The 23,412-nt window shown below is 44.1% G+C and overlaps 1 protein-coding gene across 1 annotated transcript in view; it reads left to right on the top strand.

The window, feature by feature from the left end:
• Positions 1 to 23,111, top strand: part of tafa4b (TAFA chemokine like family member 4b) — a 49,320-nt gene extending 26,209 nt beyond the window's left edge. Inside the window, exons 4-6 of the mRNA XM_064967240.1 lie at positions 5,362 to 5,517; positions 19,093 to 19,217; positions 21,936 to 23,111. Of these exons, the coding sequence (XP_064823312.1) occupies positions 5,362 to 5,517; positions 19,093 to 19,217; positions 21,936 to 21,947 (293 nt within the window). The 3' untranslated portion in view covers positions 21,948 to 23,111. The remainder of the gene's footprint in view (positions 1 to 5,361; positions 5,518 to 19,092; positions 19,218 to 21,935) is intronic.
• The last annotated feature ends 301 nt before the right edge of the window (positions 23,112 to 23,412 follow it).

Genomic DNA, 23,412 nt, shown 5'->3' with positions numbered 1-23,412 from the left:
GGTCTGGGCCACTTCTGTCTGTCAGAATACATCAGTTCACTGGCTGCTCAATCAGTTCAAGTTAGAGCTGCTTAGTTTGCCGCCCAGAAAACGCTTGCTTGGCTGCCACAGGAATAGACCCAAATAGCCATGCTTGAAATGTATTTTTCTTTCAGCCTGAGCTGAGGTTTATTACATTAAGACTGCCATAACACCACTTTGTGTAAAATGGCGCTGGAAAAGAAGGCAGACGTTCAACGTGCCCCCAGCCAATTGTGTTTTTTTGTTCGTTTATTTGCATTGTTTGTAACTTATTTTTTGACTTATTTTGTACATAATGTTGCTGCTACCATCTTTTCTGTCTGAAAATACCTTACAGACATCAGGACTGCGATTACTCACCACGGATTAGCAGAATCCTTTTTTCCTTTCATGACTCTGTCAAGTCCGACGAGAACGATAAACTGCTTCCTCGGGAATAGGCCCCGATCCCCGTGATCTGGGTGAAGAGGAGGCGGAAAAAGAGGGAACGAAGGTTGGGCTTCCTTCTAAGAATTCATAGGCGATCTAATAAATCCCCACTTCCATCTGTTCTGCTAGCAAATGTACAATCTTTGGAGAATAAAATCAACGAGTTACGCGGAAGATTAAACTACCAGCAGGACATTAAAAACGGGAACATCTTATGCTTCACGCAGTCATGGCTGAACGACGACAACATCAACATACAGTTGGCTGGTTATACGATGTACCGGCAGTATAGAACAGCGGCGTCTGGAAAGGCAAGGGGCGGTGGTCTATGTATATTTGTAAACAACAGCTGGTGGATGATATCTAAGGAAGTCTCGAGCTATTGCTCGCTTTAGGTAGAGTATAGCATGATAAGCTGTAGACCACACTAGCTACCGAGATAGTTTTCATCTGTATTCTTTGTAGCTGTTTATATACCACTACAGAGAGGCTGGCACAAAGACAGCATTGAATGAGCTGTATTCTGCTATAAGCAAATAGGAAAACACTCACCCAGAGGAAGCGCTCCTAGTAGCCGGGGACTTTAATGCAGGGAAAATTATATCTGTTTTTACTAAATTTCTATCAGCATGTTAAATGTGCAACCAGAGGAAAAAGACCTCTGGATCACCTATTCTCCACACACAGAGATGCGTACAAAGCTCTCCCTCGCCCTCCATTTGGAAAATCTGACCATAATTATATCCTCCTGATTCCTGCTTACAAGCAAAAGTTAATACAGGAATCACAAGTGACCAGATCAATAAAAAAGTGGTCAAATGAAGCAGATGCTAAGCTATAGGACTTTTGCTAGCATAGACTGGAATATGTTGCAGGATTCCTCCGATGGCATTGCAGAGTACACCACAGTCATTGGCTTCATCAATAAGTGCATCAATGACGTCCCCCCCCACAGTGACCATATGTACATACCCCAACCAGAAGCCATGGATTACAGGCAGCATCTGCACTGAGCTAAAGGCTAGAGCTGCCGCTTTCAAGGAGCGGGACTTTAAACCGGAAGCTTATAAGAAATCCCGCTATGCCCTCCGACGAACAATCAAACAGGCAAAGAGTCAATACAGGACTAAGATCGAATCATACTACACCGGCTTTGATGCTAGTCAGATGTGGCAGGGCTTGCAAACCATTACAGACTACAAAAGGAAGCACAGCCAAGAGCTGCCCAGTAACATGAGCCTACCTGACAAACCAAACAACGTCTGTACTCACTTCGAGGCAAATAACACTGAATCATGCATGAGAGCACCAGCTGTTCTGGTGATCACACTCTCCTCAGCTGATGGGAGCAAGTCCTATAAACAGGTCAACATTCACAAGGCCGCAGGGTCAGAAGGATTACCAGGACGTGTACTGCAAACATGTGCTGACATCCCAGGAGCCCTAGATCCACTCCAATTTGCATACCACCCCTACAGATCCACAGATGATGCAATCTCCATTTCACTGCCCTTTCCCACCTGGACAAAAGGAACACCCTATGTGAGAATGTTATTAATTGACAACAGCTCAGCATTCAACACCATAGTGCCCTTAAAGCTCATCAATAAGCTAAGGACCCTGGGACTAAACACAACTGCAACTGGATCCTGGACTTCCTGATGGGCCACCCCCAGGTGGTAAGGGTAGGTAACAACACATCCGCCACGCTGATCCTCAACACAGGGGCCCCTCAGGCGTAAGTGCTCAGTCCACTCCTGTACTCCCTGTTCATTCATGACTGCACGGCCAGCCACGATTAATATATAATAATAATAATATATCCCATTTAGCAGACGCTTTTGTCCAAAGCGACTTACAAGTCGGCTGGGGCCACTACTTTTACATATGGGTGGCCCTAGCGGGAATCGAACCCACGACGCTTGGCGTTGCAAGCGCCATGCTCTACCGACTGAGCCACACAGGACCTCTAACACCGTCATTACATTTGCCAATGACACAACAGTGGTAGCCCTAAGGGCTCCTCTTCAGACAGCCTATAGGGAGGAGGTCAGAGACCTGGCCGTGTGGTGCCAGGACAGCAACCTCTCTCTCAACGAGATCAAGACACATGAGATGATTGTGGACTGCAGGAAAAAGAGGACAGAGCATACCTCCATTCTCATCGACGGGGTTGCTGTGGAGCAGGTTGAGAGCTTCAAGTTCCTTGGTGTCCACATCACCAACAAACTAACATGGCCCAAGCACACCAAGACAGTCGTGAAGAGGGCACGACAAAACCTATTCTCCCTAAGTGGACTGAAAAGAATTGGCATGGGTCCGCAGATCCTCAAAAGGTTCTACAGCTGCAACATCGAGAGCATCTTGATAGGTTGCACTACAGAGGGTAGTGCGTACGTCCCAGTACATCACTGGGGCCAAGCTTCCTGCCATCCAGGTCCTCTATTCCAGGCGGTGTCAGAGGAAGGCCCTAAAAATGGTCAAAGTCTCCAGCCACCCTAGTCATAGACTGTTCTGTCTGCTACTGCACGGCAAGCGGTCCCAGAGCGCCAAGTCTAGGTCCAAGAGCTTCTGCCCCCAAGTCATAAGAGTCCTGAACATCTAGTCAAAAGGCTACCCAGACTATTTGCAGTGCCCCCCTTCCCCCTTTACACCATTGCTACTCTCTGTTGGCATCTATGCATAGTCACTTTAATAACTCTACCTACATATACATATTACTTCAACTAATCGGTGCCCCCGCATATTGACTCTGTATCGGTACCGCCCTGTATATAGTCTCGCTATTGTTATTTTACTGCTGCTCTTTAATAACTTTTTACTTTGATCTCTTACTCTTATCCATAATGTTTTTAAACGGCATTGTTGGTTAGGGGCCTGTAAGTAAGCATTTCACTGTAAGGTCTACACCTGTTGTATTCGGCGCATGTGACTAATACAATTTGATTTGATTTGAACTAGATGGTTGAAGCAGAGTGCTTCAATACTGCTGTGATACTCTGCTGTGATACTGCTGTGATACTCTGCTGTGATACTGCTGTGATACTGCTGTGACTCAAGCCACTATCCCAGAATCATCCTTACAGATCAGGGACGGTCAAGACAAAAGGTTATTTTACAGTTACAGATCATCAAAAGATATGCATGCATTATGGAATGCTCTACTTTGTCTCTATACACTGGGTAACACTCAGAAGTTCAGGTTGACTTGTCGGATGTAGACTCGTGCAGTATAGATTGGTGGATGAGGAAAACACTGCAGAGAGAAAAATGAATGGATTAAAGAAGAGAGACGGAGAGAGATGCTGCTCTGACCCTGTGACCTCATTATGCCACCAGGAGACAGCAGGCTCTTTGTTCTCCTTTCTGCCTATGACAGATCCCCCCGCCCCCGCCTCCCCAGCTCCCTGCATCCCACACACACACGCATGCGCAGACACACACACACACACACATGCACATGTGCATGCACACATGCACACGCACACATGGTCTCCCTCTCTCTGTTTCATTTTGCTTGTGGTAGTCTCACACTAACAAGACGCTTGTTTTCTGGATGGGGGCACTAGCTATCCCTGTCTTACCCGGGCATTGGTATGCAGACTGTGGTACAGGATGCCACACTAACAAGAGGATGGTTTTTGAAGGGAATTTTGCTTTTGAGATAGATGGAAGAAATTGGATGGTGTGCGACCGCATTATTAAGTAGATAGTGCATACTGACAAAGATTCTCTCACTGTTGAATAGATCTCTCTGTCTCAGCAGCATTCCTTATTTCTTCAATATCTCCATGCTCCAAGTATGGTTTCATTTTTTTTCCCTGCCTCGGATATATGTGTGTGTGCATGTGTAGGGATAATCCACCAGTTCCCTGTGCCCCTGGGGAAATGAAAACAGAGGGATGAGGCCAAGGGATCATTGAGAGGGTTCTCTGGAGAAGAGAACAAGCAAACTTTAAATCAGAATGAGAGGGGCCTCGGCCTGTCGAAGCCTGTGTGTGTGTGTGTGTGTGTGTGTGTGTGTGTGTGTGTGTGTGTGTGTGTGTGTGTGTGTGTGTGTGTGTGTGTGTGCGTGCGTGCGTGCGTGCGTGCGTGTGTGTGTGTGTGTATTAGGAAGATTAGCTTACTAAGGTCATTCAACTCAGGGTTGAACTTTTAAACAAATCTGACAGTAAATGTAACATACCGTAAGTGGGTTTCTTTTGAACATTTACAGACAGTTTATTGTGCATGTTTAAACGTATTGAGTGTGGACTACTGTAAACCCACACAAGGCATCTGTGTCGAAATGAGAACTACTGAAAGTTACATTCATCAATAAGAAATAGCCCACAGGAAGTTAAATCTAAAGAGTTAAACAGAAGAGTAAAACTGTTAAGCTTCATTACGTGGAGAGTTTGGGCTATTGTGTTTTGGGTGGAACTCCAGCAGAGAGCAGGACAGAGGCTCCAGATGCTTGTTAAATGCTGCCTCACACAATATGGACGCTGTTTCTCTACTGCTATCAGGTGGTTAATAATTTTGACTTAGAGAATTCCACTGAAAACCAACCTTTTGTTTGTTTATTTACTTAATTAAATCATGTTAGTGGGATTTTCTTTACAAGATAACCCTGCACACAATGAAAAGGCAGGTGTTTAATGTTAATGATGCTGTTGAGCTAAGAATGGACCAAAATATTGGCATAAATGTGAAACTGTCTGCATCTTTAGAATAATTCCTGGTGTTTATACAACTGTAAATAATTCAACAGTTTTTGCTATTGTATAAACTCTGAATACTCAAGTGTGGCTTTTTCTTTTCATCTATTTCAATAAGATGCTTTTTTAAATGTATATGTTGAAATACTACTATACTACTGCAACCACATGGAATACTCTCTCTGTCTCCCTCCCTCTCTCTGTCTCTCAGCCTCCTACCAGGTGAAGCAGGGGACGTGTGAGGTGGTGGCCATCCACCGCTGCTGTAATAAGAACAAGATTGAGGAGCGCTCTCAGACCGTCAAGTGCTCCTGTTTCCCAGGCCAGGTCGCTGGCACAACCAGAGCCAGGCCCTCCTGTGTGGAAGGTAAACATACATTATATGTGTGTGACCTGAAGAAGATCCTTGCGGGATTGATATGTTGTTTGTTTATCAATACAGGTACGTGGTGGAGCCTATGAGTGTGCGGACTTACTTCATATCGGCCCTTACAACCCCCTAAAGGATATGTGTGGGATCACACTTGACTACTGTGTGTGTATGTGTGTGTGTGTGTGTGTGTGTGTGTGTGTGTGTGTGTGTGTGTACATGTGTGCATATGACGGAAGACGGGCTCGTGGTAACGTCTGGAACAAACATAGTGTAATGGTATCGAATACATATAACACATGGTTTCCATTTGCTCTGTTCCAGCCATTATTATTGGCCGTCCTCCCCTCAGCAGCCTCCACTGGCATGTGGGTGTCATTTATTTTAATTTGCATATACATGGATGTTAGCAATATATACCAACGCAGTCTTAGAAGCTGTTCGTTCTGACAGTGTAGATCCCATCAGAGCTGTGTTTGAAGGACTTGTTGAAATATTTACCACACAGCCAGACTTAGCCACTTCCTGCATGGACAGGAAGCTGGCACACACTCTAATAGTCTCACAAAGTGCTTTAGTTCTCTACTTCATGATAAAGTGGGTGTGGATTTCTCTATGGTGCAGCCCGTCCCCCATCCTGTTTATAGTAGATCATGTAACATTAAAGGCTCGGGCCACAGCAGGCTAATGCAGGTAATGGAAGATCACTCTGCAGTGTCGTCTTCCTTCTCTTATCCTCTACGACAGGAGAGGGAAATATAGCACATCTGGCAGCTTCCGAAGCTTTGGCCTGAAAGGCCTGAAAAAAAAACACAATTTAAAAGGGCTCATTTAATTTGGGAAAGCATTCCATTTCATATCAATTCAGGCCTTTCGACCATACAGTATGTCAGATGGTAATAGAAAAATAATTTTCTGCTCCCTCGCACCCTGTCATATCTCTAGACTCAATATTGTTGAATCAGGTTTCCACAAATAAAACCCTTAGGAAAATAGATTACATTTCATTATAAAAAAAGATTGCGGGACAAAAGTGTGTGTTTGTGTGTGTGTATGTGAGAGAGACAGAGAGAAAGAGAGAGAGAGAGAAAGATGGGGAAATGGAGCAAGAGAGTGCAAGGCGAGGAGTTATGAAGGGGATGGTGTTGTCTTAGCGACGATAGAGAGAGAGAAAACCCAGGAGTCATTTTGATCGACCTTGCATTGCCTGGTTATGGCGTTGAGGGTTTCCGCTCTTGAGGGAGAGACAGAGCCTCTGAGTGTCAACTGACCCTCATCAGACAGGCCTCCCCTTCTCCCTATCCCCTGGCACATATACACACACACCCTAACTCTGTCGCACAGCCAATCCAGATGAATTAACCCCCCCTCCAGTGGGAAACAGATAGTTGTCCCATATGTGAGCGGAGCGGATGAATCAAACAGAACCGAGACAGACCTGCAGGGACTGGTGAAGTAACCTCAGGCTCTAGCTTTAATGTCTCTGTTTAGGTTCTTCCATGTTTTTTATCTCCTGTTCTAAGAAAGAGGTTGTTCTGCGCTGGTCAGCTCAGTTCCAGTGCAGACTGAACTTCCAGTCACATAGCTGCTTCATGTCTCAGATACAGATGTGGAGACCTTGGATGGGGGCCTTGGATTGTACTATATATGAATAACAAGCGTATAGTAATGTTGGGAGATTTTTATAGTAAAGCATCTTGCAGTAAAGTGCAGTTGTTATTTGGAAATTCTGTATTTTTTTATGACAAACTACTGTAACATTGTCAATGTTCAACAATACTTGCAGAAACTATTGCATAGGGACCACGCTATGTACGGTAAAGAGTGACTAAAATGTAAATGTACCCTTTTCCCTCACCTTAAACATATGAGATACAGTTCCTATGACTAACCAATAGAGGGCACTGTTCAACAGCCATTTGTCTCGGAAGTGCCTGCTGGTACCCAAGGCTCGTTTTCTCATGTTTCTTCTTTTTTTTTACCTGATAGGAAACATAATAAATATAATTAATATAAATATATTTTTAAGTATCTTAGATATTGGTTTAGAGCCAAAAATGTCATAAATGAGAATTCTGGAGAAAGCTGCAAAACCCTGAAAAAATACAATTACAGTACATTCAATACACAGAAATGCCCTTACCCCTCACTGCATCCCACATGTCTAACCCTCCTAATATAAGAAAATGCCCTAGAGAGCTATTCCACTGCGGACATAGCTATTAAACATCATTAGAGCTGTGCGAGGCACTGTGTCCTCTCAGGCAATGGACAGAGAGAGGCTCTTTCCAGTATCCTCCATTTTGTTCTGGTTTAGTCCCTCTTGGGGTACCTCTCTATATGAGAGAGCTGCCTGGACTGAAGAGGAGCCCTGAGGACTCCACTGTGCTGTTGTGTTTAACGCTGACCCTCGGGTGAGGTCAGGGGTCTCAGAGATAGCCCTTTGGAGAGAGCCTTCTGGGGGCCATCTGCCCACTGAATAATGCACTGTTGTGACAATTTATAAACTGAAAAATAGCCATATGCTGTAACAGTACAGTTCTTTTTTTATCTCTCAATCTCATTCCCTCCCTAAATGTATGTAGGCATATATGGTTAGAAAGATAATGACTGTAAATGTGAAAAGCAGTAAAAATATGCCTTGTTTACCACAGTCACACTGTCTCCACTGGGTCGAACAGCTCAGAGTTATAAAGTATCCCAGGCAGAATGATGCACCCAGTAATGGAGCACACCATTCATCACACCTCTCTCGATAAATATGCATTTTGAAAATGTGTGGCTGTACAGCATTTTGGTCAATTTTGATCAAAAGTGTAGTTACGGCGGTTTGCCTTTGTAGAGCAGAATGTTGTGCTCCAATACCGGGTGTTGTGAAGTCTGACCTGGTATCATTAAGCCAGCTTGTTAAAGACCAATGGCTGACATTTTCCTGTCTCACTGTATCAGAATCTCACAGCTTTCTTCATCTCCTCTTTTCTTCTCTTCTTCGGTTCATCTTGAAGCACATTCCCTCCAGGCTTTATATTGAAATTACTGGAGACTGTTTTTAGCTGTGTGTTGGTTAATAAAGGCGGTGTTGGAGTTGGAAGCAGAGATTGGAACACCCCCTTATGACTTCCTTCTTGCTGGGCAACTCTTAGATTCAGACTACGGGGTTGAATTCATAATGACCAATAAGCAGAGGTCAAGAAGATCACTTCCATTTATCAGGACACACCGTGGGGATGTCCACGTGGAGAGATTGGCGGTCGGTGCCAGCACTGGATTATACTGCATTATTATACAACATTAACCCGTGTCAAAGTCAGCTTTACCTGCGTGAGTCAATATGGGTGTAAATCAAGCCATTTCATTCTAACAGAACGGCGTGAATGGATTTCGATTGTTATCGCTGAGTTTGGCTTCCGATGGTGGAGAACTCGTGTTAAGGTGTGGTGTTTTTGAACCCTCCACCGGAGGGGGGTTCATTCACTTGTATTGGCTGTGTGACAGGGTTAGAGTTGTGTGGCATGTGTTTGTGTGCGTGTGTGTGCACATATGTGTGTGTGTCTGTGTGTATGTGTGTGTATGTGTGACAATGTGAGTGTAAATCTGAGCAAGTATCTACAGTACCCGTCAAGTTTGGACACACCTACTCATTCCAGGGTTTTACTTTTTTTCATTTTACTATTTACTTTTTTCTACATTGTCGAATAATAAGTGAAGACATCAAAACTATGAACTAACATATATGGAATCATGTAAGTAACCAAAAAAGACATAAAACAAATAAAAAAAAACATTTTCAATTTGAGATTCTACCAAGCTGCCAGCCTTTGCGTTGATGACAGCTTTGCACACTCTTGGCATTCTCTCAACCAGCTTCATGAGGTAGTCACCTGGAATTCATTTCAAATAACAGCTGTGCCTTGTTAAAAGTTAATTTGTTGAATTTCTTTCCCTAATGCGTTTGAGACAATCAGTTGAGTTGTGACAAGGTAGGGTTGGTATACAGAATATAGCCCTATTTGGTAAAAGACCAAGTCCATATTATGGCAAGAACAGAGAAACAACAGTCCATCATTACTTTAAGACATGAAGGTCAGTCAATGTGGAAAATGTTAAGAACTTTGCAACTTCTTCAAGTGCAGTCACAAAAACCATCAAGCGCTATGATGAACTGGCTCTCATGAGGACCGCCATAGGACAGGAAGACCCAGAGTTACCTCTGCTGCAGAGTATAAGTTCATTAGAGTTACCAGCCTCAGAAATTTCAGCCCAAATAAATGCTTTACAGGGTTCAAGTAACGGACACATCTCAACATCAACTTTTCAGAGGAGACTCTGTGAATCAGGCCTTAATGGTCGAGATGATGCAAAGAAACCACTACTAAAGGACACCAAGAAGAAGAAGAGTCACGAGCAATGGCCATTAGACCGGTGGAAATCTGTCCTTTGGTCTGGAGTCCAAATTTGAGATTTTTGATTTCAACCACCATGTCTTTGTGAGACACAGAGGAGGTGAACAGATGATCTTCACATGTGTGGTTCCCACCGTGAAGCATGGAGGAGGAGGTGTGATGGTGTGGGGGTACTTTGCTGGTGACACTGTCAGTGATTTATTTAGAATTCAAGGCACACCTAACCTCCATGACTACCACAGCATTCTGCAGCGATATGCCATCCCCTCTGGTTTGCGCTTAGTGGGATTGTCATTTGTTTTTCAACAGGACAATGACCCAACACACCTCCAGGCTGTGTAAGGGCTATTTGACCAAGAAGGAGAGTGATAGAGTGCTGCATCAGATGACCTGGCCTCCACAATCACCCGACCTCAACCCAATTGAGATGGTCAGGAATGAGATTGACCGCAGAGTGAAGGAAAAGCAGCCAACAAGTGCTCAGCATATGTGGGAACTCCTTCAAAACTGTTGGAAAAGCATTCCAGGGAAAGCTGGTGAAGAGAATGCCAAGAGTGTGCAAAGAAAGCTGTCATTAAGGCAAAGGGAGGCAACTTTGAAGGATATAAAATATATATATTTTGATTTTTGTAACACTTTTTTGGTTAAGACAGGATTCCATATGTGTTATTTCATAGTTTTGATGTATTCACTATTATTCTACAATGTAGAAATAGTAAAAATAAAGGAAAAGCCTTGATTAATAGGTGTGTTCAAACTTTTGACTGGTACTATACATTCTATACCCGTGTGAGGAGTTATCTTTTTCTGTGTTGTGTTTGCTGTTTTTGTTGCTTAAACAGTATGTTAAGTTCATCTTGGTATCTGGCAAGTCTATTGTTCAGGTGTCTGTGTGTGTCTGTGTGTGTGTGTGTGTGTGTGTATTTGTCTGCATGCTTGGTGCGTGTGGGGTACTTGAACACAGATAGGTTTTTACTTAATCATTTCTGAAAGAGATGGATGCCCCTTTTCTGCTATGACTGTACAGAGAGTCCAGTGAATGGAACGACTCGTACGCCACAGGGGCTTCTGCTGCTGAATCCTATTTTGGAAGTCAGCCAGTTGTCTCACCCTTTCTGTCCTCCCCTGTTGAGTGGAGCAAATTAAATCCATGCCCTCCGTGTGTGTGTGCATGTGTGCGTCCGTGTGTGTTTGAGCATGCAGGTTCTCCAGATAGCCTTTAAATGATGTGTAAGGACGTAGAACCATTAGTGTTAAGCTTTTACGTCCAACATGTATAGTGCCTCCCACATGCATGAACTGCTGATATACAGTACACATGGGGACTGCTCACATACAGTACATATGGGCACTGCTCATATACAGTACACATGGGGACTGCTCATATACAGTACACATGGGGTATACAGTACACATGGGGACTGCTCATATACAGGACACATGGGGACTGCTCATATACAGTACACATGGGGACTGCTCATATACAGTACACATGGGGACTGCTCATATACAGGACACATGGGGACTGCTCATATACAGTACACATGGGGACTGCTCATATACAGGACACATGGGGGCTGCTCATATACAGTACACATGGGGACTGCTCATATACAGTACACATGGGGACTGCTCATATACAGGACACATGGGAGCTGCTCATATACAGTACACATGGGGACTGCTCATATACAGTACACATGGGGACTGCTCATATACAGTACCCATGGGGACTGCTCATATACAGGACACATGGGGGCTGCTCATATACAGTACACATGGGGACTGCTCATATACAGTACCAATGGGGACTGCTCATATACAGGACACATGGGGGCTGCTCATATACAGTACACATGGGGACTGCTCATATACAGTACACATGGGGGCTGCTCATATACAGTACACATGGGGACTGCTCATATACAGGACACATGGGAGCTGCTCATATACAGTACACATGGGGACTGCTCATATACAGGACACATGGGGACTGCTCATATACAGTACCAATGGGGACTGCTCATATACAGGACACATGGGGGCTGCTCATATACAGTACACATGGGGACTGCTCATATACAGTACACATGGGGGATGCTCATATACAGTACACATGGGGACTGCTCATATACAGGACACATGGGAGCTGCTCATATACAGTACACATGGGGACTGCTCATATACAGTACACATGGGGACTGCTCATATACAGTACACATGGGGGCTGCTCATATACAGTACACATGGGGACTGCTCATATACAGTACATATGGGCACTGCTCATATACAGTACACATGGGGGCTGCTCATATACAGGACACATGGGGGCTGCTCATATACAGTACACATGGGGACTGCTCATATACAGTACATATGGGCACTGCTCATATACAGTACACATGGGGACTGCTCATATACAGTACACATGGGGACTGCTCATATACAGTACACATGGGGACTGCTCATATACAGTACACATGGGGACTGCTCATAGACAGTACACATGGGGACTGCTCATATACAGGACACATGGGGGCTGCTCATATACAGTACACATGGGGGCTGCTCATATACAGTACACATGGGGACTGCTCATATACAGGACACATGGGAGCTGCTCATATACAGTACACATGGGGACTGCTCATATACAGTACACATGGGGACTGCTCATATACAGTAAACATGGGGACTGCTCATATACAGGACACATGGGAGCTGCTCAAATACAGTACACATGGGGACTGCTCATATACAGTACACATGGGGACTGCTCATATACAGTACCCATGGGGACTGCTCATATACAGGACACATGGGGGCTGCTCATATACAGTACACATGGGGACTGCTCATATACAGTACCCATGGGGACTGCTCATATACAGGACACATGGGGGCTGCTCATATACAGTACACATGGGGACTGCTCATATACAGGACACATGGGGACTGCTCATATACAGTACACATGGGGACTGCTCATATACAGTACCCATGGGGACTGCTCATATACAGGACACATGGGGGCTGCTCATATACAGTACACATGGGGGCTGCTCATATACAGGACACATGGGGGCTGCTCATATACAGTACACATGGGGGCTGCTCATATACAGGACACATGGGGGCTGCTCATATACAGTACACATGGGGACTGCTCATATACAGTACACATGGGGGGCTGCTCATATACAGTACACATGGGGACTGCTCATATACAGGACACATGGGGGCTGCTCATATACAGGACACATGGGGGCTGCTCATATACAGTACACATGGGGGCTGCTCATATACAGTACACATGGGGACTGCTCATATACAGTACATATGAGCACTGCTCATATACAGTACACATGGGGACTGCTCATATACAGTACACATGGGGACTGCTCATATACAGTACACATGGGGACTGCTCAAATACAGTACACATGGGGACTGCTCATATACAGTACACATGGGGGACTGCTCATATACAGTACACATGGGGGACTGCTCATATACAGTACACATGGGGACTGCTCATATACAGTACACATGGGGACTGCTCATATATAGTACACATGGGGACTGCTCATATATAGTACACATGGGGACTGCTCAAATACAGTACACATGGGGACTGCTCATATACAGTACACATGGGGACTGCTCATATACAGTACACATGGGGACTGCTCATATACAGTACACATGGGGACTGCTCATATACAGTACACATGGGGACTGCCGGTATAAATTAGCTGTCAGCTAAATCTGGTGCAACACATCCCTTCACATATTCTGAGACTTATGATTTGTTGTACATTGTTCCTACCAAATAAATGTAATAGCACACACACACACACACACACACACACACACACACACACACACACACACACACACACACACACACACACACACACACACACACACACACACACACCCTCCTGCCCCCTGACGCCACATACTCCCCAGAACCTATGATGATTTATACACATGCATAGTATCACATGGTTTTATTCACAGTGAGTTCAACCCCAGCCTTTGTTAAGTACTATTTGATGAACACTCTGAAAGCCTCATGCTTGGTTGCATTTTGTATTATGCCTTTGTAGTCCAATGGGAGCAAAATTAGTCATTGGAGCCCACAAAAAAATACATACAGTAATCTGACTTGTCTGCTGTTATGTTTACAAGATATGTAGGGAGAGGTTGCATAACTCTAATTGAAGTTGAATTCTTAATTATCTATTGCTATTTGTATTTTTACATTACTCAGGTCACGTAGCCTACATTAGCGTTGAATGTAACAGAATCATAATATATTATGTCATGTTTTGTTTGTGGTGAAAACTAATTATCACGCATTAGACCTGGAACACAGACGGAAACAGACCTGCTAGCAGCAGATGGGCCACTGTTTTTCATCCATTCTTTCACCAATAAAGACCTTTTAGCAGCTAGCAGACAGGAATGAGACAGCCTATATGACTGTGTGTGTGTGTGTGTGTGTGTGTGTGCGTGTGTGTGTGTGCGTACCTGCAGAGATCAATGTTTTGTGGGAAACTCATTTTGTGGCTGTTAAAATGTTGTTAGCACAATATAACACAAACACATATAAGTTAGGATAGTTTACTCTACGTTGCCATGTGTAATACTTCCCACAGTGCAGGACTTTCCGTAGGAGAACAGAAAAGAGCAGCTGCAGTTTCATCTTTGTCCACATGATGTCAGAAACATTTCAACACCAACGGTGGCAGGATTCATGGAAACAAAAAGAAACCACGAAAAAAACTGTGGTACCATACACACACACACACACACACACACACACACACACACACACACACACACACAACACACACACACACACACACACACACACACACACACACACACACACACACACACACACACACATACACACTTAACCTGATGTTGAGACAGGCAGTGTATTCAAAGATGGATTGAATCTGCTGTGACCTGTGACGTGTCAGTGCTGTGGTGGATGGACATCATCTCTGTCTAATCCTCTAGCCAGCTTTTAGGCATGGCTCCCCCACATACCTTGTTTAGACTCACTCCCTGAGACCAGCAACACAGACAGGGATTGGGGAAGGCAACACTAATTTGCTCCCTATCATGGCATTCACAGAAGTCTCCATTAACAATATCATTTGATTTACTTAATAACAACTGCTCTCAACAGACATACTGAGACTTCTTGAAAAGGTCTAGACTCATTTCTGAGTGAAGCGTCAGCAGTCAGTTGTTTAAATGACACGTCGAGTATGGCTTCTGGATGGTAACTAGCTATAGTAGTCAGATGTTTAATGGCACGTTTAGTATGGCTTCTAAATCAAATCAAATGTATTTATAAAGCCCTTCGTACATCAGCTGATATCTCAAAGTGCTGTACAGAAACCCAGCCTAAAACCCCAAACAGCAAGCAATACAGGTGTAGAAGCACTGTGGCTAGGAAAAACTCCCTAGACAGGACAAAACCTAGCAAGAAACCTAGAAAGGAACCAGGCTATGAGGGGTGGCCAGTCCACTCCTGGCTGTGCCGGGTGGAGATTATAACAGAACATGGCCAAGATTAAATTACTAGCACGGTCAAATAATAACAATCACAGTAGTTGTCGAGGGTGCAACAAGTCAGCACCTCAGGAGTAAATGTCAGTTGGCTTTTCATAGCCAATCATTGAGAGTATCTCTACCGCTCCTGCTATCTCTAGAGAGTTGAAAACAGCAGGTCTGGGACAGGTAGCACGTCCTGTGAACAGGTCAGTGTTACATAGCCGCAGGCAGAACAGTTAAAACTGGAGCAGCAGCATGGCCAGGTGGACTGGGGACAGCAAGGAGTCATCATGCCAGGTATTCCTGAGGCATGGTCCTAGGGCTCAGGTCCTCCGAGAGAGAGAAAGAAAAAAGAGAGAAAGAGAGAATTAGAGAGAGCATACTTAAATTCACACAGGACACTGGATAAGGAGAAATACTCCAGATATAACAGAATGAACCTAGCCCCCTGACACATAAACTACTGCAGCATAAATACTGGAGGCTGAGACAGAAGGGGTCAGGAGACATTCTGGCCCCATTCGATGATACCCCCGGACAGGGCCATACAGGCAGGATATAACTCCACCCACTTTGCCAAAGTACAGCCCCCACACCACTAGAGGGATATCTTCACCCACCAACTTACCATCTTGAGACAAGGCCGAGTGTAGCCCACAAAGATCTCCGCCACAGCACAACCCCAGGGGGGGTGCAAACCCAGAACCAACCCACTCTAGATGGTAAATAGCTACAGTAGCGACACACTGCTCTGCTCTCTGTGAATTAATGGTGGTAATTCTGTCGATAGACTATCAGACTAATCACTGACTGCTGACGGAGAGAGATGGATCGCAGTTATACCCATCTGTCTCTGGGAGAAGAGATTCTGAGAAATGCGGTTCTTATTTCCAGACATGGATCCCAAACTAAGTTGCTTTACTGGCATACATCACTGACATGATACATGGATGAGTAAGTGCAGTGCACCTTACATGGTAGCCTATGATGAACCGAAAGGTTATTTGACCCTGCTTGTCATCTACAGTATGAACATTAGAACATCTTGAAAAACAATCTAGCCTTAATGGCCATGGACTCTTATCATGTCTACTGGGCTCAACCAGAAGAAGACTGGCCACCCCTCAAAGCCCAATTCCTCTCTAGGTTTCTTCCTAGGTTCCTGTCTTTCTAGGGAGTGTTTTCTAGCCACTGTGCTTCTACTTCATCTGCATGGCTTGATCGTCTGGGTTTTAGGCTGGGTTTCTGTATAAGCACTTTGTGGCAACTGCTGATGTAAAACAGGCTATATAAATAGTCGACGAGTCCATGTCGGCACCTCTCAGGAATTCCCTTTATTACCGTAGTTCATCAGTGCTCCTCTAGGTATTCTGTTGATGCCATCCATCCAACAGCCCTTGGCCATGCCATGACATCATAAGCTATTAGCCCCTCCCGTCCATGCTGCAGAATGACAGGCAGGTCTGCGATGTCACAGGCTCCCGGCCCACTCCGTAGAAGGTGAGATGAAGTCTCTGAGAACTCCAACTCTAATGGCTCCTCTTCAGGCCATGCTCATTAGCTCTAAATAACATGGTGGTAGCGTAAAGCACCACGGCAGACACCATAATGGCAACATTAACGACCATTACACAGTCATTGGTTTTTAGAACCCTTTGCTGCCACTGAGCTCGTGCATCATAACAGCATGTTCTCTGGAGTGCCCTGCCAGGCTAAGCGTAATTTATTAAGGGGACTCTTAGTCTTCGTAAATGGTGTCATCCTCTCTCCCTTGTTTATGCTCTCTCTCTGTTTCTCTTTTTCTCTCTCTCTGCGTCAATCTCTTCCTCTCTTTCACCCTCAATGTCTCTCTCTCACTCACGCTCTCTCTTTTGTTCTCTCTCTTTCTTTCTGTGCATTCCTTCACTCCCTCTCTCATTGGAAAGAAGCATTCTTGGTGAACTCCTCCAGTCATCTCTATCTCTCTCAGTCGGGGGTTCTTACACGACGCTTGAGAGGATTTGCTCGTGTTCTTTTGCATAATTCCATTTAAAACCCATTTTGCTGCAGATTTCACCCCTTCTCTTCCATTTCTGAGGAACAATCGACTGTAAAACGGGACTCGATGGGAGACTCCCTCTAAACCACAATCATTTGCCTCTTTTAATTGATTGGCCTATCAAAGCTGGATACGTCCTCGAGAGTACACACCATGACTTCCCCATCCCAGTAGTGAAGAAGGAAGAATAGATGGATAGAGACAGATCTTCCCGCCTGGTTTTGGCCGCCTAGCCGTGGATCACTGAGTGTGATGGATCACTGACTGGCCTGGAAGGGTGGACAGTACAAGGCAGAGCAGTATGAGTGGACAATCAGAGTGAGAGGAAAAGGTTCTGTGTCAGTGCCTATTGGGCTGATATCTATTGTTAAAGGAGACGTATATATATTTTTTCTATCAAATCCATATGTTGGTTGATTTCACTTGGTTTTGAGAAACGTACCCCAACCAGCAATAGACTTCCTCATGCTAGTTCTGCAGTACCAGGAAAGGATAAAACACGAACAAGAGCAACAAAAACACCCAAATATGTCCTTTTAGAAATGGCAACGCTCTCAGTATAGTGATGCAGGTCTTTAGATGTTGTACACATGAAAATGTGTCATTCGGACCTTTATCCGTAATGGTACATTCTATCTTGTTCGATTCCAGCAGTTTCCCCTATATCCATCTGTGATACATCTCAGTGTAGTGCCTGCCTGCGTACAGGGAAAAGTATGACTTGAGTTGCACAAAATGGAATTTAACGTTGTGGATAAAGGTCGGAATGACACAATTTCACGTGTACAACATCCAACAACCTGCAGCACTATACTGAGAGCGTTGCCATTTCTAAAAGGACGAATTTGGGTGTTTTTTAAATATTTTTTTTATAGCTTTTGCTCATGTTTTATCCAGACCCTGGAACTTCTACTTAACATCCAACACGTCATTCACATACTGTTCTTTTGGTGGAAAGACACATCTGTTTGTTTGTCTATGAACGTTGTTGGAACTGTGTGTGTGTGTGTGTTTGTGTGTGTGTTTGCTTCATTGTATTTGAGAAAAGTGATTGAATGTCATGTTACTTTTGTCTGATCTGACATTATACCAATGAAATAGATCATGTTTAACTATGTCTTGAACAGACACCCTTCATTTTATATTGAAGTATTTCATGGTTGTAATTGGTACACACCAGGTGATACTGATGTGACACGCACAAGCCTAGGTAAATAATATATCTGATTCTTCATTCAAATACCATCTTTTATGCATAGATTCCTGCCAAACACAGTGGTCCCCCCAATAAATGCAGACTTGGCATTGAAAGGTTTCCATTTCACAATGTTCACTAAATAAGGTTTTATGATAGAATGATGCTATATCAATGGGTAAAAACATGCTGATTGTGGCTGAGCCAATCTACTCCTACTTGCAGATTACTCTCCTCTCTATAGAATCTATTCCCTCCATACTAACCATGGCAGTTTGCTTCTGCACATTGCTCTGCCCTGTACTGTCCACCCTCTCAGGATCAGGTCTCAGGTGCTCTCTCTCTACCCTCTTCTCCAGCCTCCATCGTGATTCAGAAGTGGTGGTGTCAGATGAACCCCTGCATGGAGGGAGAGGAATGTAAGGTGCTCCCTGACCTCACCGGCTGGTCCTGCAACACTGGAAACAAAGTCAAAACCACCAAGGTGAGAGGACAGGGCCCTTTTCCATCCTCTCTCTCTCTCTGTGTGTGTGTGTGTGTGTGTGTGTGTGTGTGTGTGTGTGTGTGTGTGTGTGTGTGTGTGTGTGTGTGTGTGTGTGTGTGTGTGTGTGTGTGTGTGTGTGTGTGTGTGTGTGTGTGTTTGTGTGTGTGTGTGTGAGAGTAGTGGGAGAGAGAGATGTTCCTTGGCTTGACACTATTTTTTCCTTTGGTGATACTGAAGAATACTTGAGCTTCTATGATTATTAATTAGCAATTACATCAATACAGTCTTTGATAATGACAAAATATAAATCATGACAAAATAATATTCTTTCATGAATCAATATGCAATCTGAAAACATCAACAAAAGAAAATATCCTATCAGTATTTACAGCAGAATGTGTCCAATGATGAACCCATGAAGTCCACACAGTACTTAGGAAAAGCTTGAGGAACCCATGAAGTCCACCCGGTACTTCGGAAAAGCTTGAGGAACCCAAGAGGTCCACACAGTACTTAGGAAAAGCTTGAGGAACCCATGAGGTCCACACAGTACTTAGGAAAAGCTTGAGGAACCCATGAGGTCCACACAGTACTTAAGAAAAGCTTGAGGAACCCATGAGGTCCACACAGTACTTAAGAAAAGCTTGAGGAACCCATGAGGTCCACACAGTACTTAGGAAAAGCTTGAGGAACCCATGAGGTCCACACAGTACTTAAGAAAAGCTTGAGGAACCCATGAGGTCCACACAGTACTTAGGAAAAGCTTGAGGAACCCATGAGGTCCACACAGTACTTAAGAAAAGTCCCATGAGGTCCACACAGTACTTAGGAACCCATGAGAAAAGCTTGAAACCCATGAGGTCCACACAGTACTTAAGAAAAGCTTGAGGAACCCATGAGGTCCACACAGTACTTAAGAAAAGCTTGAGGAACCCATGAGGTCCACACAGTACTTAAGAAAAGCTTGAGGAACCCATGAGGTCCACACAGTACTTAGGAAAAGCCTGGTAATTTCGATCACATTCTCCAGCTTGAGTAATGTTTGATGTCAATTCAATTGACAACCTTTCTCCCATACAGCATCTTGTCTCAATTAAAGTCTTGTAAAACACACACTTTTAAGATGAGGAAGCTTACACTTGTTTTCATATTTTAGAAGTTTAGGTACAGTAGTGTATTAGGATAATCCTCTAAATACAGGATAGTTTGGTCAGAAAGAGCCAATAAAGCCCCAATGTATGTGACATAAATGGGAAGTCCATGGAAGAAAAGAGCCAATTGTCTGTGGAGCCCCAAGTGAGCAATGTTTGCAAAGATCCGGAAAGAGGGATGGAAAATGGATGTCATGGAAAAAACAAAGCTGCACATAATGTATGTACAGACTGTAACAGTAAACCAGACAATCAGTATGCTAATCATTGTTGTTTATATGAGATAAATATATTTTAATGAAAGCCCTTCACATCCGTTCTACAGTAATATTTTGATGTGTGGAAGTTATTTGCAGGACCAACTGATGGACGGGGGTGTGGGTGTGTGTATTGTGGGATGGTGCAGTTGTGGTTTACTCACAGGTGAAATATAAAAAGAAAAACAGTTGTAAGGAGCACACAGGCACTGTAAGAGTAATTACTCAGAGATACGGAATAACAGCAGAACATCCGTCACATTCATTAGAAAGCATTATGGCTAGGGGATCCATGGAGGCTTTCAATTTAAGTTCTAATTATATTGGTGAGGGGGATATACGGAAGGATGAATGGCCACTAAGAGACTGCCGTTAGAATGAACAACCCTGGGTCTCTGAACAACTGAAAGACTGATATGTGAAGTCATCACCGTCCTCTATCGCTTTTTCTCTCCCTCTTTGACTGTCTAGCTAATCAGCTGTTGAGGGAGGGTGAGGGAGCGAGGGGGAACCGTGCCTCATCAATGGACATGAATTCTGCATTTGCTCAGTGTGGAACAGGAGCACAGCTATTAGGAGACGTGGTGGCAGATGTCTCAGGAGATTGCTGCAACGAAACCGACTCCACGGCAACTGTTCCTTCCAGCGACTCGTTCCCTCTCCCCATCTCCCTCTATGTGTGACCTTCTTTCTGTCCCTCTCTATCTATCTCTGTGTTCGATGTGAATGTGTCACGCAAACTCTCTTTCTTTTGTCTGTCTGTCTGTCTGTCTGTCTGCCTGCCTGTCTGTCTGTCTGTCTGTCTGTCTGTCTGTCTGTCTGTCTGTCTGTCTGTCTGTCTGTCTGTCTGTCTGTCTGTCTGTCTGCCTGTCTGCCTGCCTGTCTGTCTGTCTGTCTGTCTGTCTGTCTGTCTGTCTGTCTGCCTGTCTGCCTGTCTGCCTGTCTGCCTGTCTGTCTGTCTGTCTGTCTGTCTGTCTGTCTGTCTGTCTGTCTGTCTGCCTGCCTGTCTGTCTGTCTGTCTGTCTGTCTGTCTGTCTGTCTGTCTGTCTGTCTGTCTGTCTCTCACTCCCACGTTGCAGGGGTGTAGATGCCTGATGGCCCTGTAGAATGAAGGTTATCACTAACACAGTGGAAAAACACAGGTTCATAGACGTCAGTTCCCTCTACCATCATTGGAGGGGGGTTGCGGGAGGTTTTATTTCGTAGATGTGCACGCCGTGTCATTTGCTAAGTCCCTCAAAGATAAGTGTATGTTTTTGTGTCACTGGTTCAACACGCTGATCTTCTGTTCTTTGCTTTCTCTTTCGTAGGTCACACGATAGCAAGAGAATCACTGAGCAGCGACCATCACCAAGTCTCTCTACCGTTAACTCCATATGTAAAGAAAGGACGGCACTCATATCTGAGACACTTAGACTGCCGACTGACGGAAGACTGTAAAGTCATCTCATAATACCAAGCTGTGACAAAAACTACAGAACACATTTAAAAAAAACGCTCTCTGATGGACCGAGACACCGAGATACAGTGTCAAATGTAATGCCCAAAACTTCTACGGACGATAGACTTCATAGAAACAAAGGGTGTAAACTTTTATGGACGATAAAGACTCCGTCTGAATACTTTTGAGGAGCATCTGAAGACATTCGCCTGTTAATAAACAAATAGGGAGATCCAAAGAGGTGGTTCTGACCAGTGGCCGAGGAGGAAGTGTAATCGATGGCTGTTTTGACGAAGCATTTGTGGATGTGTTGGCACCAGAGCCGCAGACAGTGTGTCAGTGTATGTTTCTATGGCTCTTGGACTGGATCCTGAACTACTCTGATTATAGAATGGAGTTTCGCTGCTCTATCAGGAGGACTTTCTATTCATGAGGGGAGGAATACATCACTCGTGAATCGCAAATTATTGTCAAATTACTCGTGGGTCAACTCATTACCATGGAGATGTTTCGATTCATTTAACAGTTCTAATTAGGGTTGCTAAGAAGGATTATAACAACATATAAAAAAAATGTAATGTAAGATCTTTGCACTAGTAGAAGACCGTTTTAGGAATGTTTAGTTTTTCTAGTTATTTCTCGTCTTTTGCTGGTGATGTCACATTAAATGAAAGAGAGGAAGATATTTTTTAAGAGTTTTGCCTCTGATGCTGTAGAGATGACACAGCCCTTCTCTCTGGTATAGTTGCAGGTTATTACAAGTTATTCCATGGCTCAGACTAAAGGTATAGTTCCCTTTGAACATATTTAACTATTTACTCCGATTCATTGATAACAAGCAAGTAATCTGGACATCATTTGGTCGGTCACTGACTCTCTAGATCTACAGGTTACTTTCTAGTTTTCCATAAAATAAGGTAAATGTGTCATTTGTGGGAACTAATCCTTTAAAGAGTATTAAATACTGCTTGTCACTAACTGTGGACTTTCCAGAAAGCTGAAAGTTGATACCTGTGACATATCTTATGTAAACTGTACAATAGAGCGCCCATAAACCATTAAAACATGGTTCTGCTTGTGTCGTGTTTCAGTTTGACAAGGAAATAACACTCTCTAACTAATCCTTCTCTCCATCCATCTTTTTAAACAATATTTTTGGTAATGCTCTATTTTTACAGGCTACTGTTCGCTTGCATTATCATCTAAAATGTTTTCCCTCTCCATCGATCTTCTCATACCCCCCCCAATCTCTTTCTCTGCATCTCTCCCTCTCTCTCTTTTTGGTCAGACACGGGGCCAGGCCTGTGATGGCTGCCCTTCTCAGAGCGAGAGGAGAGGCCCTTCAG

Source organism: Oncorhynchus masou, chromosome 6 (genome assembly GCF_036934945.1).
Source record: "Oncorhynchus masou masou isolate Uvic2021 chromosome 6, UVic_Omas_1.1, whole genome shotgun sequence".
NCBI classification, from domain to species: domain Eukaryota; kingdom Metazoa; phylum Chordata; class Actinopteri; order Salmoniformes; family Salmonidae; genus Oncorhynchus; species Oncorhynchus masou.
Note: the sequence above shows the minus strand (reverse complement) of the source record. Positions and strands in the feature narration are given on the sequence as shown.